The following is a 13,977-nucleotide window of genomic DNA, read 5'->3' on the forward strand; positions in this document are numbered from 1 at the left end:
CGAAAGCTTTAGGTGCAGTTTACGTGAAAATATCTTTCACACGGTGTAAAATGATTATGTCATAATATTCGGAATGGAAATTCACTTGCTCACAGTCCTTGAAGGAGGCTTTAATGATGAAACAGCGTTCATTCATTCCAGATGAAGTTATTATCTGGGAACGAATTAGAAATTGGTCCGACAGATCACATTGTTTCATGCCCGTTGTGAAGGCTTCTATTGGCCTGGTTTATCAGCCTACCCAATCAAAGGACAGAGACAAATGTCCCTCTGCTTACATGGAGCCTTTCGTCTCTCATTCGAGAAATTGCACATCAAGGAGGATTGCTCAGCCGTCCGTCCTTTCCAAAAGCTCAATATATTATAGATATCAATTAGCCAGATATCTTCACTGGTTTTGCAAATGTTTTCGACAAATAGCTCAGGCGAGGCTGCCGTGTTTGCAGACAATCATATTAACTGCCCAGATCCCTCCGACGTCTCGTCGTTGTGTTTGAAACAAAAGACAGAGGAAGAGGAAGAGGAAGATGAAGAGAGTGGCAGAGCTCGTCATCCGTCATTCTCATATCGGAGCACCGTCAGGGATGACAAAAAAAAAATTCGCAAAAAAAAAAAAAAAAAAAAAATCAGTTTCGGAGCTGTTACATCATCGTTGTTTGTCAGTTGGGCTGAATATCTGGATGGGATTAGCGCTGACGACGACCTTCAGTATCTCGTTTCCAGTCTTCAAATTAATTTGGAGATCAACCAGATAGGAGCCATTCGCGCTACGATGACTAGAGGAATCATTTTAACGTTTGTAGCCGGGAATAAGTCGTTTATTGAATGCACACGCTGAGTCCGAATTCTTCAGATCCACGAGAACGCTGGAAAGCGATGCAGCAGCAAAATCCGACCCGGCGGAGGTCGATTTTATTCATTAAAGGACTGATCTGGGGCGGGTTATTTTTTCTCCTGAATAAAGCAGACTGTCCTATGTCCCACTATTATCTCACTGCCGAAAGAGTTCAACGCAAATTGAAGTGTTGTCATTCAATTACAATTCCTCCCCCTCCCGTGTATTGGAACGCATGGTCAACAGATATACACGTATATATGTATATCTGTTATATGAATTCAGTGCCGGACGTGCCCACTAAATAACGAGCCTGACGTAGGCGCTAATTATTTTGTCCTCGCTGTTCGCAGTGATAAAACACCTACCGAACAGCAAACACATCAGCGCTAATTACTCTCATATCTGCTGTCAATAATAGACACAACACATTATTGAAACAGATCAATTAGAGATATCTACGTCCAATAACAAGCGCCCTGTCAATATGGATAAATCAGATATGCGTTGTGTGATGAATTGGGGGCCTGGAGCCCCCCCCCCCAAAGACCCGCCCCCCCCCCCGCCCTGATGGCTTGCTCTATGTGCGCACCGGGTTTCGAACGCAATTCGTGTGTGTGTGTGTGTGTGTGTGTGTGTGTGTGTGTGTGTGTGTCTGCGCGTGCTCACATCTCTGTCTCTCTATTTCATTCTATTCCTCTTTATCATTTTTCTTTCCCATTCTATCTTTCGCTTTTTCTCTTTATCTCTTGTTCTCTTTCTCCATCTCTCTTTTTTCTCTACTTTTATACTTTTATCCCTCCACCTCTCTCTCTCTCTCTCTCTCTCTCTCTCTCTCTCTCTCTCTCTTTCTATACTTTTATACTTTTATCCCTCCACCTCTCTCTCTCTCTCTCTCTCTCTCTCTCTCTCTCTCTCTCTCTCTCTCTCTCTCTCTCTCTCTTTCTCTCTCTATCTCTGTGCTCACACACACACACACACACACACACACACACACACACACACACACACACACACACACACACACCCGCCTCCCTACGAGTGCACACGGTATTATGTGCACACTACCTCCCCGTGCTCATCACAGTTGCTCCGTGTGTGTACATTTGTGTGTTGGGGGGGAGGGGAGGGGAGGGGGGAAGGGGCTGTTTCCCATGCCAACCCTCTTGATTCGCCTCTCAGAGAGAGAGGGAGAGAGAGAGAGAGAGAGAGAGAGAGAGAGAGAGAGAGAGAGATATCTTCCTCCTTTCCTTTCCTTCCTTCTTCCCTGCCTCCTACCTTTCCTAATATTCTCCTTCCCTTCCTCTCCCCTTCGTCTCTCAACTTCTTCCTTCTTCCCTTCTTTCCTTCTTCTCTTCCCTTCTTTCCTTCTTTCCTTCTTCTCTTCCCTTCTTCCCCACTAACCTCTTTCTCCTTCTTTTTATTGATATTTTCCTGATGTGTTTGGTGTTTGTGTTGGTTCTGCCGGGTCTGGTAATTAGGACGATTGCCCAGGGTCCTGCCGTCGTACTAAAGGTGGCGGCACACTTGCTACTTGCTTTTGCTACTTCGTTGGAGTAGAAAGGACTTTGGTTACAATATTCTATGTTTCCGTAAGAATATCTCAAAAATGTGTCTAATATTTCGTATTTTAGGTTTAACTTCTTATAGTTTGTCATTCAGCTTCTCACTACATGACGCAAGAATTATTTGACATTTGGAAAATTGAAGAAAAAAAATCATAACCGAAGTCGTTTCTACTCAAACCAAATAGCAAAAGCAAGTAGCATGCTAGTGAGTCATGCCTAGTGTGCCGCCACATTAACCCTCGAAGAGGTGCTTGGGATCTCGAAGATGGACTAGGTGGCCGAAGAAGAGGATCTCTTGTGTGTGTGTGTGTGTGTGTGTGTGTGTGTGTGTGTGTGTGTGTGTGTGTGTGTGTGTGTGTGTGTGTGTGCATTTACCTAGTTGTATTTTGTGGGAGAAGAGCTATGCTCGTAGTGACCCGCAGTTGTATCTTTCCGCATCCAGTGTGTGTGTGTGTGTGTGTGTGTGTGCGTGCGCGCTTCCCCCTTTTATGTCTGTGACCATGGACATAACCCTTCCTGTACACCATACCCACCATCCCCATTTCACCTCTCTTTTCTCTCTTTTCTCTCTTTTCCACGTGGACCACTCTTCCCTCCCTCTGTAGGCTCCTCCGCGCCTCTCTCTCCCACTCTCTCTCTCCCACTCTCTCTCTCTCTCACTCTCCCTCTCTCTCTCTCTCTCACTCTCTCCCACTCTCTCTCTCTCTAGTCCCGCCAGTCTTTGTTCCAGGCCGAGGTCTTTTCTCTTCTCTTTGACTGACTCTGCCTCTTGCGTTTTTATCCTGTTTTTTTTTTCTTTTTTTTTCTTTTTTCGCTTTGGTTCTCTTTGTAACGACCACTCCATCCTCCTTTCGTCCTCCTCCTCCTCCTCCTCCTCCTCCTTTTCTTCTTCTTGTTCCTCTTCCACCTCTTCCCCTTCTTCTTCTTCGTCATCAACCATCCTCATCCTTACTCTAATCCTCTTCCTTTTACTCTTTCTTTTCTCCTTCCTCTACATACTCCTCTTCATCCTTGTCGTCATAGTAATCCTCCTCTTCTTCCTCCTCCTCCTCCTCCTCCTCCTCTTCCTCCACATCCTCCTCCTCTTCCTCCACATCCTCCTCCTAAGTTTATTCCTTCCTCTACATACTCCTCTTCATCCTTGTCGTCATAGTAATCCTCCACATCCTCCTTCTCCTCCTCCTTCACCCTCCCTCCCTCCCTCCCTCCCTCCCTCCGTCCCTGCCCCCTTGCCCAGGGTCATCGACAATTACGTTGATCACTTGCGGACGATCGCCCGAAGCGACAAACTGGTGGTGACACACTGGGCGGGTTCCCCCTTTCCCGCCAGCCAAGCAGCACCGCACCGCGCCCCGCAACGGGCAGCGCCGCAGCCGCACTCCCCCTTCTCCTCCTCCCCCCTCCTCCTCCTCTTCCTCCTCCTCCTCCTCCTCCTCCTCCTCCTCCTCCTCCTCCTCCTCCCCCCTCCTCCTTCGCTCACGCCCCATCACACCCATTAACCCCATTAGGTAGCAAAGTTGTCACTGAGGGTGAGACGGGTCGGGTAACTCCATTAGGCGGGGTCCGATGGGGTGAGTCGAAGAGGAGGATGAGGAGGAGGAGGAGGAAGAAAGCGAGTTGAAGGGAAGAGAGGGAGGAAGAGGAACCGAAGAGTTGGGCTGTGAAGAAGACGGACGAAAAGAATGGAGTAGAAGGAAGGGGAAAAAATCGAAAAGGAAAAAATGGAGAGAAAGAGGAGCGTGAGACAGAGCAGACGGGACGGGGAGACAGGAAACTCGACAGAAATCGACAGAAAAAAATGAAATATTGACGATGGCTTCGGCTTGAATGATATTCTTGGTTGCTGGGTTTTCACGGGAAACGAATGGGACTACAAGAGACCATAAGGCCTACACCAGGCAGTTCCATGTTCGTTACCACCTGTCATCTCCATTCGTAAAGCTATCTAACCTTCTCGTAAAACAACCAATAGTTTCAGCTCTCAATACATGGTAACTAAGTTTATTCCATTCTTTAACTACACCGTTGGTAAACCAGTTCTTGTCTATTTCCTTCGTGATTCAGCGGAGACAACCATAATAATAAATATAAAGTTTTGCGTGACTCAGTGCAATAGGATAACCGCTGCAGTCAATTCAAATCATTATTCCGTTTTGTTTCGTCCCTGTGCCATATTGTATCAACGTGAAAGGGACGAGATACTTTTTTTCTCTCTCGTGAATATATACAGGGCTGAAAACGGGGACGTCACTCAATAATGGAGAAAGAAAAAGAGGAGAGTTGGATGGTGTGGGTAGGGAGAAAATACAGGGAAATGGCGAGAGGAAGCCTAACCCATTCACAGTCAATAGTTTCTTTATACATCTCATTCCGAGTCTCGCAAAGTCATTTGACTCAATTCAACTTAACAAAAGAAATGCAGGTTTAGTGTTAACTGTCTTCAAGATATTTCAGTAACGCCTTTGCTATGGTGACGTATTTTGTATATAATAATTTTGGCTTATGAAAATTGATCTAATGAGGGTTTAGGTTCTTACGTGTTGCTTGAATCCATTTCCTTTTTAATCTGGATCTCGTCAGGCGACTTTATTCGTCTCCATGTGTCTCCCAACACCCTCTCCCAGCCCCCAACCACCACCACCACCAGGTATCCAGGAAGAGGTCAAAGCTTGTGACCTTGCTTAAGTATATTTTCATCATGCATACATACATCCGTCCGTCGCGTCTCACAGTTGTCATCGTATCAATATCAGATTTATATAAACAGCAGTTGAATATTGTGTGCAAATACTGATCATCAAAGGACACCCTATCAATATCATCCTTGAAAGATTATTTGTATGGCATGGCTGTCACTAGCGATTCACTTGTGGATATACGTTTACCAATATGTATCGATACCAACCACATATTGCACGGTCGAACGGTTCGTCGAACGCGGTTCGACAGACACGTGTTTAAAGTGATGTGTGAACGGGGTAATTGGTTGTCGAACACGTTGGTTAAACCCCAAATACCCCGTTCACACGTTCACATATCACTTTAATTAAACACGTGTCTGTATATATTTTTTCATCTGTGGGGTGCTCTCATATTTTTGGTAAATTTTAAGGATTTATAATTTTATTCTAGTTGTCGCCAGATGATTTTATTCAGCCGAGGGAAGATAACTCATTGTTTATTTAATCTGCCGTCAGCCGATTTTATTAAGCCGTGAGATTCTGTAGCAAAAACGTTAAGCCCTATCAATATCAACCTTGCATTGTCAATATCCAAATATTTTCAATACAGTTTTGGTAACGTGAAACCCACGTCACTTTGTATCAATATATTGACGACACAAGTTAGGCAATACTTGGAATATTGAACCTGAAGACCCATGTCATGTATCATCAATATTCCAGTCCGTATTGTCAATATAAATTTAACAATACTTAGAATATTGAACCTGAAGATCCAAGACATGTGTCATCAATACCCTACTCCGTACTGTCAATATAAGTTGAACAATATTTTGAGTATTGCCAACAAACATTCACCGCGTGAGTGCGGGACCTCTCTCTCTCTCTCTCTCGCTCTCTCTCTCTCTCTCTCTCTCTCTCTCTCTCTCTCTCTCTCTCTCTCTCTCTCTCTCTCTCTCTCTCTCTCTCTCTCTCTCTCTCTGTCACTCTCTCTCTCTCTCTCTCTCCCTCTCTCTCTCTATTTCCCTCTCTCCCTCCCCCTCTCTCTCTATTTCCCTCACTCTCTTTCTCTTTCTCTTTCTCTCTCTCTCTTTCCCTTTTTTTTTTGCAGTAGGGTCCTGAACGGAAAAGAAACGCAACAGCATATATTTTTATTGGCTGGAGGCCTGAGGGGGGGGGGAGGGAAAGCGCCCCGGGAAATAGTTTTACAGGATGCAGCGCTGAGGATGAAAACGGAGAGAACCTGTTTTATTGGATGGAGGGCACAGAACAAGGGCGCAAGGGGTGTTACTTCATAAAAGCGGAAGGGAAACAAGGAGGACAAAAAACTAAGTTTGATTTCACGTGGAGGGGAGGAAGAGGAAGAGGAGGTTTATTGTGTGGAGGGAAGGAGGGTGGAAGGGGGGAAAGGAGGGAGTGGGGAGGGAAACAGGGATGGTAAAAAGTTGTTTGATTTTACGTGTAGGAGGAGAAGGAGGAAGAGAAGGAAGAGGAGGAGGAGGAGGAGGAAAAGGTTTATTGTGTGGAGGGAGGGGTGAGGGGAGGAAGGGGTGATGGAGGGAAGAATACAAGGAGTGTAAAAAAAAAAGTATAATTTCACATGGAGAATAAGGAGTAGACATATTGTGTGGAGTGAGGGAGTGAGGGAGGAGTGGTGAGGGAGTGAGGGAGGAAGGGAGGGAGGGAGGAGGGGTGAGTGAGGGAGAGCGCATGGGGAGGATGGCTGTTATATTGGAGCTGGGGGTAATTAGTCCTGTCGAGTTGATGAGAGAACGCAAACGATGTAAAACGATTAGTTGGCAGCTCTGGCTGTAGCGTGTAACAGAGAATACGTGTCACAAAGGTTGTATACGCGGCGTGTAGCAGTCTCTGTAGTTAGAGCGTATACAACGTACGAGTGTATTCTGCGCAGCGTATAGAAAGCGTGTAACAGAGAATACGTGTGGCAAAGGTTGTATACGCGACGTGTAGCAGTCTCTGTAGTTAAGAGCGTATACAACGTATGAGTGTATTCTGCGCAGCGTATATAAAGCGTGTAACAGAGAATACGTGTCACAAAGGTTATACGCACCGTGTAGGAGTCTCTGTAGTTAAGAGCGTATACAACGTACGAGTGTATTCTGCGCAGCGTATAGAAAGCGTGTAACAGAGAATACGTGTCACAAAGGTTGTATACGCGGCGTGTAGCAGTCTCTGTAGTTAAGAGCGTATACAACGTATGAGTGTATTCTGCGCAGCGTATAGAGAGCGTGTAACAGAGAATGCATGTGACAAGCATTGCATCGTTGTATACAGCGTGTACAATGCGTGTACCACCTACTGTAGAGCGTGTAAAACGTATTCAACGTGTTGCATATTACGTACAGCGTATAGAAAGCGTGTACTAGAAGTTGTGTGTAACAGACACTGTATTATGCATACAGCGTGTAGATAACCACCACTGCTCGGCGTGTACAAAGCATTAAACAGAGAAAGCGTGTAATGGAGATTGCGTGTGAAAAACACTGTCAAGCGTGTAGAAAACACGTAGCACAGAATACGACTATCAACGTGTAAAAAGCGTTTAACAAAGACTGCGTGTGGGTTGTCCAATGCTGCGTATAGAAGGCGTGCACCATACATCATATAGAGCGTTTATTAGAAAATGGGTTATACGTTCGAAAGGCGTGTAGTGGAGAATGCTTATAAAATAATGTGTTGCAAATAGAAAACTTATAACGGGAAATTGCGTGTAGCTACCATTATGCGTGTAACAAGCCCATTGTAGCGTGTAGCAAGCGTATAACGGAAAGCTTTACGAATAACACTAACACTTAGAAAGCGTGTATAGAAAGCGTATGACGTATAGTTTACAGCATGTAAAATTGTATTGTGGGGCTGTGTGTAGCAAGCACAGTAGAACGTATAAAAGGTGTTTAGTGTAGCGGATGCTATGCAGCGTGTAGAACGCGTATAGTGGAGAGTGTGGGTAACCTATATTGTGCGTGTAGAAGGCTTGTAGAACAGAACACGTCAAGTGTATCGTGTGGTAGAGGACTGCGTGTAACAGATGCTAAGCGACGTGTGGAAAACGTGTAGCACACATGGTGTGGCGAGTAGTAGGCTCGCGCGCGTGTAGTTCAGCCTTATTAGTCCAATGCAGGACCGGGCTACCTCCTGAAGGACAGTACAGCCTCAGTTTAGTTTTCGATTTAGCTTGATTTTATTCAACCGAAGTCGTTTTGGAGATTTTGAGTAAATATTGGCTCAAGTGATCCTCTTTGCGTATCATTTTCGATTTTTCATTTTTTTTCTTCATATTTATCTAGTCATTTATTTATATATATTTTTGTTTACATATGTATGTATCTAGTTTTCTTAATTATTCGTTTATTTGTATACTGATTTGCTTATTTGTTTACATATTTTTTTTATAATTTAATCAAGTATTTATCGTATTCATTTGTCTGCTCATTTACATATTCACATATTTGCTTATTTATTTATTTATTTATTTATTTATTCATTCACTCATTCGGTATTTATTATCTTTATTAATCAATTTCGTAGAGTCAGGTATTTTTATTATGATGAAGACAAAATATCTTGGTGACGGAATTAAGTCGTGTAACAGGCGTGTAAAGTGTGTGTGTGTGTGTGTGTGTGTGTGTGTGTGTGTGTGTGTACGTGTGCATGTGTGGTACAAGTACACATGTCAAAGGAGGGTTGGAAACTATTAGAAGATTGTAATACTGTACAGGAACACAATGTGTTACAATGTGTAAAGGGGGAAAGGTGGCAACAAATGATCAGCGTGTCAAGGAAGGTCACGTTATTTATGAGGCGTGTAGTGAAGAGAAAATTCCCTCGGGGCCCCGGGGGGGATGGTGTGAAGCGTGTAGCGTGTAGCATTCAGGTATCATAACTAAACTGTGTGTTGATGGAGTCATCGGAAAGCGTGCTAGCCTGGGGTTCGAATCCCGCACTCCTCTCCGATTCCCATCAGTGACTGTTCCCTATCCCGCAATTAATCGGCGCCTCATGGTGTAAGGTCCTCCTCACATGGCTTTATGAAGCCATATGCTGTGACGTCATTGTTTTATGACGTCATTGTTTTATGACGTCACTGAGGACGGCGAAGGAATTGTTTACATTGTCGCGTCACTACCGCAATGGTTCAAGCGAAGCCAAGTCTCCGAAGTGAGTTTCCTGGGGCGCCTTGTCAAGGTGGCGGCACATTAGGCTACTTGCTACTTGCTTTTGTTACGTCGTTTGAGCTGAAATGACTTCGTCAAGAACGTCTCAACAATTTTGTGTCTAACATTCGTATTCTAGGTTTAACTTCTCTTGATTCGTCATTCAGTTTCTCACTCTGTGAAGCAAAAGTAATTTGACATTTGGAAATTTGAAAAAAAAAAAAATCGAAACCGAAGTCGTTTCTACTCCAACGAAGTAGCAAAAGCAAGTAGCATGCTAGCGAAAAATGCCTAGTGTGCCGCCCCACCCTAAGACGCCTCTTCCTTGTCTTCCAACTTCCCTCCTACGGGAGCCACCACGCGGAACGCAATTGGACACACGATCGTTAATTTTGATATCATAAGGGTTGCTACTACAGTTACCGCGTCCCCGGCTCCGCTCCCCCACCAGTGTTGCTAAGAAAGTTTATAACACAAAGGCTGCTAGTTCATCTGTGACTTCAAAGCCAGAGCTTCCTTGTCATTAGTGCTGGGCACTCGCCCGTGCAATGGGTTTGAATCGCGTTGACGGCTAATATAAAGGATCGAAAGGGGGAACGGGTCTCCGCTTAAACCCTTTTCCAGTTCGTGGAGTTGAACCTTTGCGAGTTGATTGGAATCACCTGGTGTTAGGTGATACGGGGGTCTATACAGTATATCACAGGAGGGTTTAAGGGGTTATCACACTGAGCTATTTTTCTTTCGACCTCCGATTCGTCGATGGTACCGCTCACCTCCAGAATTTTTCCGCCGTAGAATCACTGGCTGAGCGGGTTAGGGCGTCGTTACTTGCGGCGAAGGCCGAGGGGATGGCGGTTCGAATCCTGCCACCGGCGAAAGTTGGACCAAGGACATGGTTCATTAAATTCCACGCTACAAAGCCCTCTGTAAGGGGCACCGTCCTAGCCTTCGGATGGGAGGAGTTTGTGACGTTAAACCATATCACGTCACATCAGAAACACTGTGGCAAAATGTTTTATTTTCTCAACAAGAATACATAGAATGTCGTTTGATATGCTGAAGGAAAATAATTTTCCTCCAGCATATCAAATTCCTTCCCGAAGTCGAAGGAAAAATAGCCCAGTGTGATAGCGCCTTTAGTCAATATCACTTCAACCCTGTATATCGATGATCAGTTTCTAAGAAGAATGAAATAAGAACATAACATCTGGGGAGACTGCAAGAGACCATAAGGCCTACACTAGGCAGTTCCATGTCCATTGCCACCTGTCATCCCCATCCATACAGCTGTCTAACCTTTTCTTAAAACAACCGATAGATTCAGCGCTCACTAGATGGTTTTTTGTATTAGGGCAATTTAATTTCCTAATAAGCCAAGTATCATTTCGAATATGTTCATATGCCTCAATTTGAGTTATCAGTGAAACACTAGATACATTTTTTTTTTTAAGGAGTGTGCTCTGGCTCGACTGAGTTAAGGAAATTATGTGCGAATTTCCTTTGTGATGACGTCGACAATGAAGAGCGGACGGGAGTTTGACATGAAAGCCGTTTTGTGTTGGATTTGATCACATTAGAGATCCCGAGATGAGCCCATTGCCGCTAATGCAAGGGTTTTATTACCGCCTCTGTGTTTGTGTGTGTGTGTGCGTGCGTGCGTGTGTGTGTGTGTGTGTGTGTGTGTGTGTGTGTGTGTGTGCGTGCGTGCGTGCGCGCTCACGTCTGTCTCTCCTCTCTTTTTCTCTTTATCCTTTCTTTCATTTTCTCTCTCCTATTCGTTCTGTTTTTCTAGTTTTCTCTTTCTACTTCTCTCCATATATCTTATTTTTTCTCCGCTTTTCTCTAAATGTTCTCTTCCTTTCTTTCCCCGACCCTCTTTCTCTCTCTCTCATTGTTTCTGATTTTGATCAATCTTTGTGAAACACTTTTTTTTTTTTAATCTGACAATGTTCAGAGCGAATGCCAATGGAAGAAGTACTGCTGGTATTGTAATGCTTTCAGAAATACTTTTGATGTTGTAGCAATTATATATATATATATATATATATATATATATATATATGTATATATATATATGAATATATATATGTATATATATATGTATATATATATATATATATATATATATATATGACAATATATTTTTATATATATATATATATATTTATATATATATATGTATATATATATATATATATATATATATATATATATATATATATATATATATTTACATACAAGCCACCGGCTGTGCCTGTCCATGCTTCGCAGGAGCCTCGGCCTTCGGCCCTGATTCAATATCTACAAAATGAGGATCAAATAAAACGTTTCTATCCCTCTTTCATCTTCTCGTTTTTACAAAGACTAAAAATAACCAATGTGGATCGAGTAAAATAACCTTTACCACTCTGTTGACAAAACGTCACAATTCCCTTATTGTAGAAAATGAGATATTTTTTGAGAAAAAAAAATTCCTTATGTACTAAGATATGTCTTTTTCTTTTTTGATTCTTTGTTAATCGTATATGTGTTGTGTGTTGGCACACCCTCAGAGTTTGCTGACGAGGACGCCCTTACTGATCCAGGTCGTGTTTGTCTCCCTCAGGTTTGGTTCAAGAACCGCCGAGCCAAGTGGCGGAAGCAGAAGCGGGAGGAACAGGACCGCCTCCGCCGCCACTCGGAGGACACTTCGCCGATCTCCCCGAAGTGCGACCTGTCTTCGTCCTCCTCCTCGGCAGGAGCCGAGCAGGTTCCTCCGCCGGCCTCGGTGGCCACAACGAGTGACATGTCCCCAGTATACCCCTCCCATCCACCCGTGGCCGCCCCCGTGCCCTTGCCGGGACTCCAGACGACCGCCGGAATCCCTCCCGAAGGAGACAGGAAGGTGGAGACCAAGGACCACACCAGCACGGACGAAGAAGACGACGAAGACTACGGAAGGGGGGCTTTCACGAGTATCGGCGCCTGCACTCTGGACCCAAAGACCTGCAGCCCTTCCCTCAAGCCCAGTGTCAGCCGCCCCTTGGCCGTTTCCCAAGACCCGACCGCATCGGCGACCCTAAGTCTAGAGAACAGCTTGAGGGCGGCGTCCTCGTTTCACCTTCACCCCCTGAATGTCAGCCACGACGACCTCCACGGCAGCAAACGAAGGAAACTCAGTCTTGATGGGTCCGACTTCGAGAGCACGTAAGAGGCTCGCAACACCTCATCTTCTTCCTCTTCCCCATACTCCTTCTCTCCCTCTTCCTCCTCCTCCTCTGCCTCCTCCTCCTCCTCTTCCTCTTCCCCATACTTCTTCTCTCCCCTTTCCTTTTCTCCCCTCACTTCTTCACCCCTCCCTCGCTTCCATTTCTTCCTCCTCTTCCTCCTTCGCTCTTCTTCCTTCTTCTCCTTTATCCTTTCCTTCCTCTTCCTCCTCATCTGCGTCCTCCACCTTCTCTTCCCTTCCCTCCTCAACCTCCTCTTCTTCCTTCTCTTCTTCATCCTCTCCTCCTCTCTCCTCTCCCTCCTCCTCCACCATCTTCGCCCAAAGGCATGTCTTTATCTAGGACCTTGTACTTTCTCCTCTTCCTCCTCCTCCTCGTTGTCTTCTTGATCACTTGTTCACGGTGACTAGATATCAAGCCAATTCAAAGAGTTCTAGTCAAGAGTAGTTGATAGGATTACGTATAAAACCAAATGTATATTGACCGAAAAATGTCCAAATGTTGTTTCCTAATCTGATCTTCACACTTTGTACAGCTTGTATCAGTGTGTGTGTGTGCGTGTGTGTGTGTGTGTGTGTGTGTGTGTGTGTGTGTGTGTGATTATACTACGCGAGGGCGAAGTACCCTGTACATATATGTGAGCGAGTGAAAAAAGATGTAAATTGTAATTACGACATCTGCCAAAATATTTCTCTCTCTCTCTCTCTCTCTCTCTCTCTCTCTCTCTCTCTCTCTCTCTCGTGTGTGTGTTTGTGTGTGTGTGTGTGTGTGTATTAGATTTCTAGTTTATCAGATTATCGTCAGTTTCCTCCAGTTGTTACGAAACGTTTCTTTATCGGTCGTGTGTATGTTGACCATTCCTTTACTCAGTGTCTTGTCTCTCGAGCACAACCGTTGTTCGTCATGCAGATCCGTTTGGTAAAGAACGAAAAAAAGATAAAAGAAGAAAAAAAAACATTGGGATCTCGCTCTGTTCTTTTATTAGTGTACACAGATCAACGATGACAGTAAAAAATTTACTCAAAGTTTGAGTCTTGATATGTGAGTTTTATTTTGAATCCCACGTTATCAAATGATTTTTCAGCCATACTAGTGTATGTTATAATCATATTTTACATCATGGATGTAAGCGAGGAGGTAAGTATACGCTTGCTTTGTTATATGTAGTAGGCGTAGTCAGGAAGTAGATTTAATATGGACATAGGTAGAAACAATTTCGCTAACCGTGTAGTTCATGAATGGAATAAACTTCCTGCAGAGGCAGTCACTATAGTACAGTTCCAAGTTTTAAGATTCATTGAGATAAACACGTAAGCAATATGCCATAATGCCTGTCAGTTATTTTATCTTATTTTATTGATTTAATTTATAATTATTAATCTCTTGTTATTCATCAGTTTTTATTGTAAATCAATATTATTCATCTGTTTGTTTATTAGTTATCATTATCTATTTTTTTTTGTTTATTCAATTATTATTTTTTACATCCGACCTATTTATGGACTAAAAGGT

General features: G+C 43.9%; 1 protein-coding gene across 1 annotated transcript in view; it reads left to right on the forward strand.

Annotated features, from left to right (window-relative positions):
* The window catches only part of LOC143041700 (uncharacterized), a 302,144-nt gene extending 288,945 nt beyond the window's left edge, over positions 1-13,199 (forward strand). Inside the window, exon 3 of the mRNA XM_076213712.1 lies at positions 11,865-13,199. Coding sequence (XP_076069827.1) covers positions 11,865-12,449 — 585 coding nt within the window. The 3' untranslated portion in view covers positions 12,450-13,199. The remainder of the gene's footprint in view (positions 1-11,864) is intronic.
* The last annotated feature ends 778 nt before the right edge of the window (positions 13,200-13,977 follow it).

Source organism: Oratosquilla oratoria, chromosome 31 (assembly GCF_046742065.1).
Source record: "Oratosquilla oratoria isolate Oo_2021 chromosome 31, ASM4674206v1, whole genome shotgun sequence".
In the NCBI taxonomy this organism is placed as follows: domain Eukaryota; kingdom Metazoa; phylum Arthropoda; class Malacostraca; order Stomatopoda; family Squillidae; genus Oratosquilla; species Oratosquilla oratoria.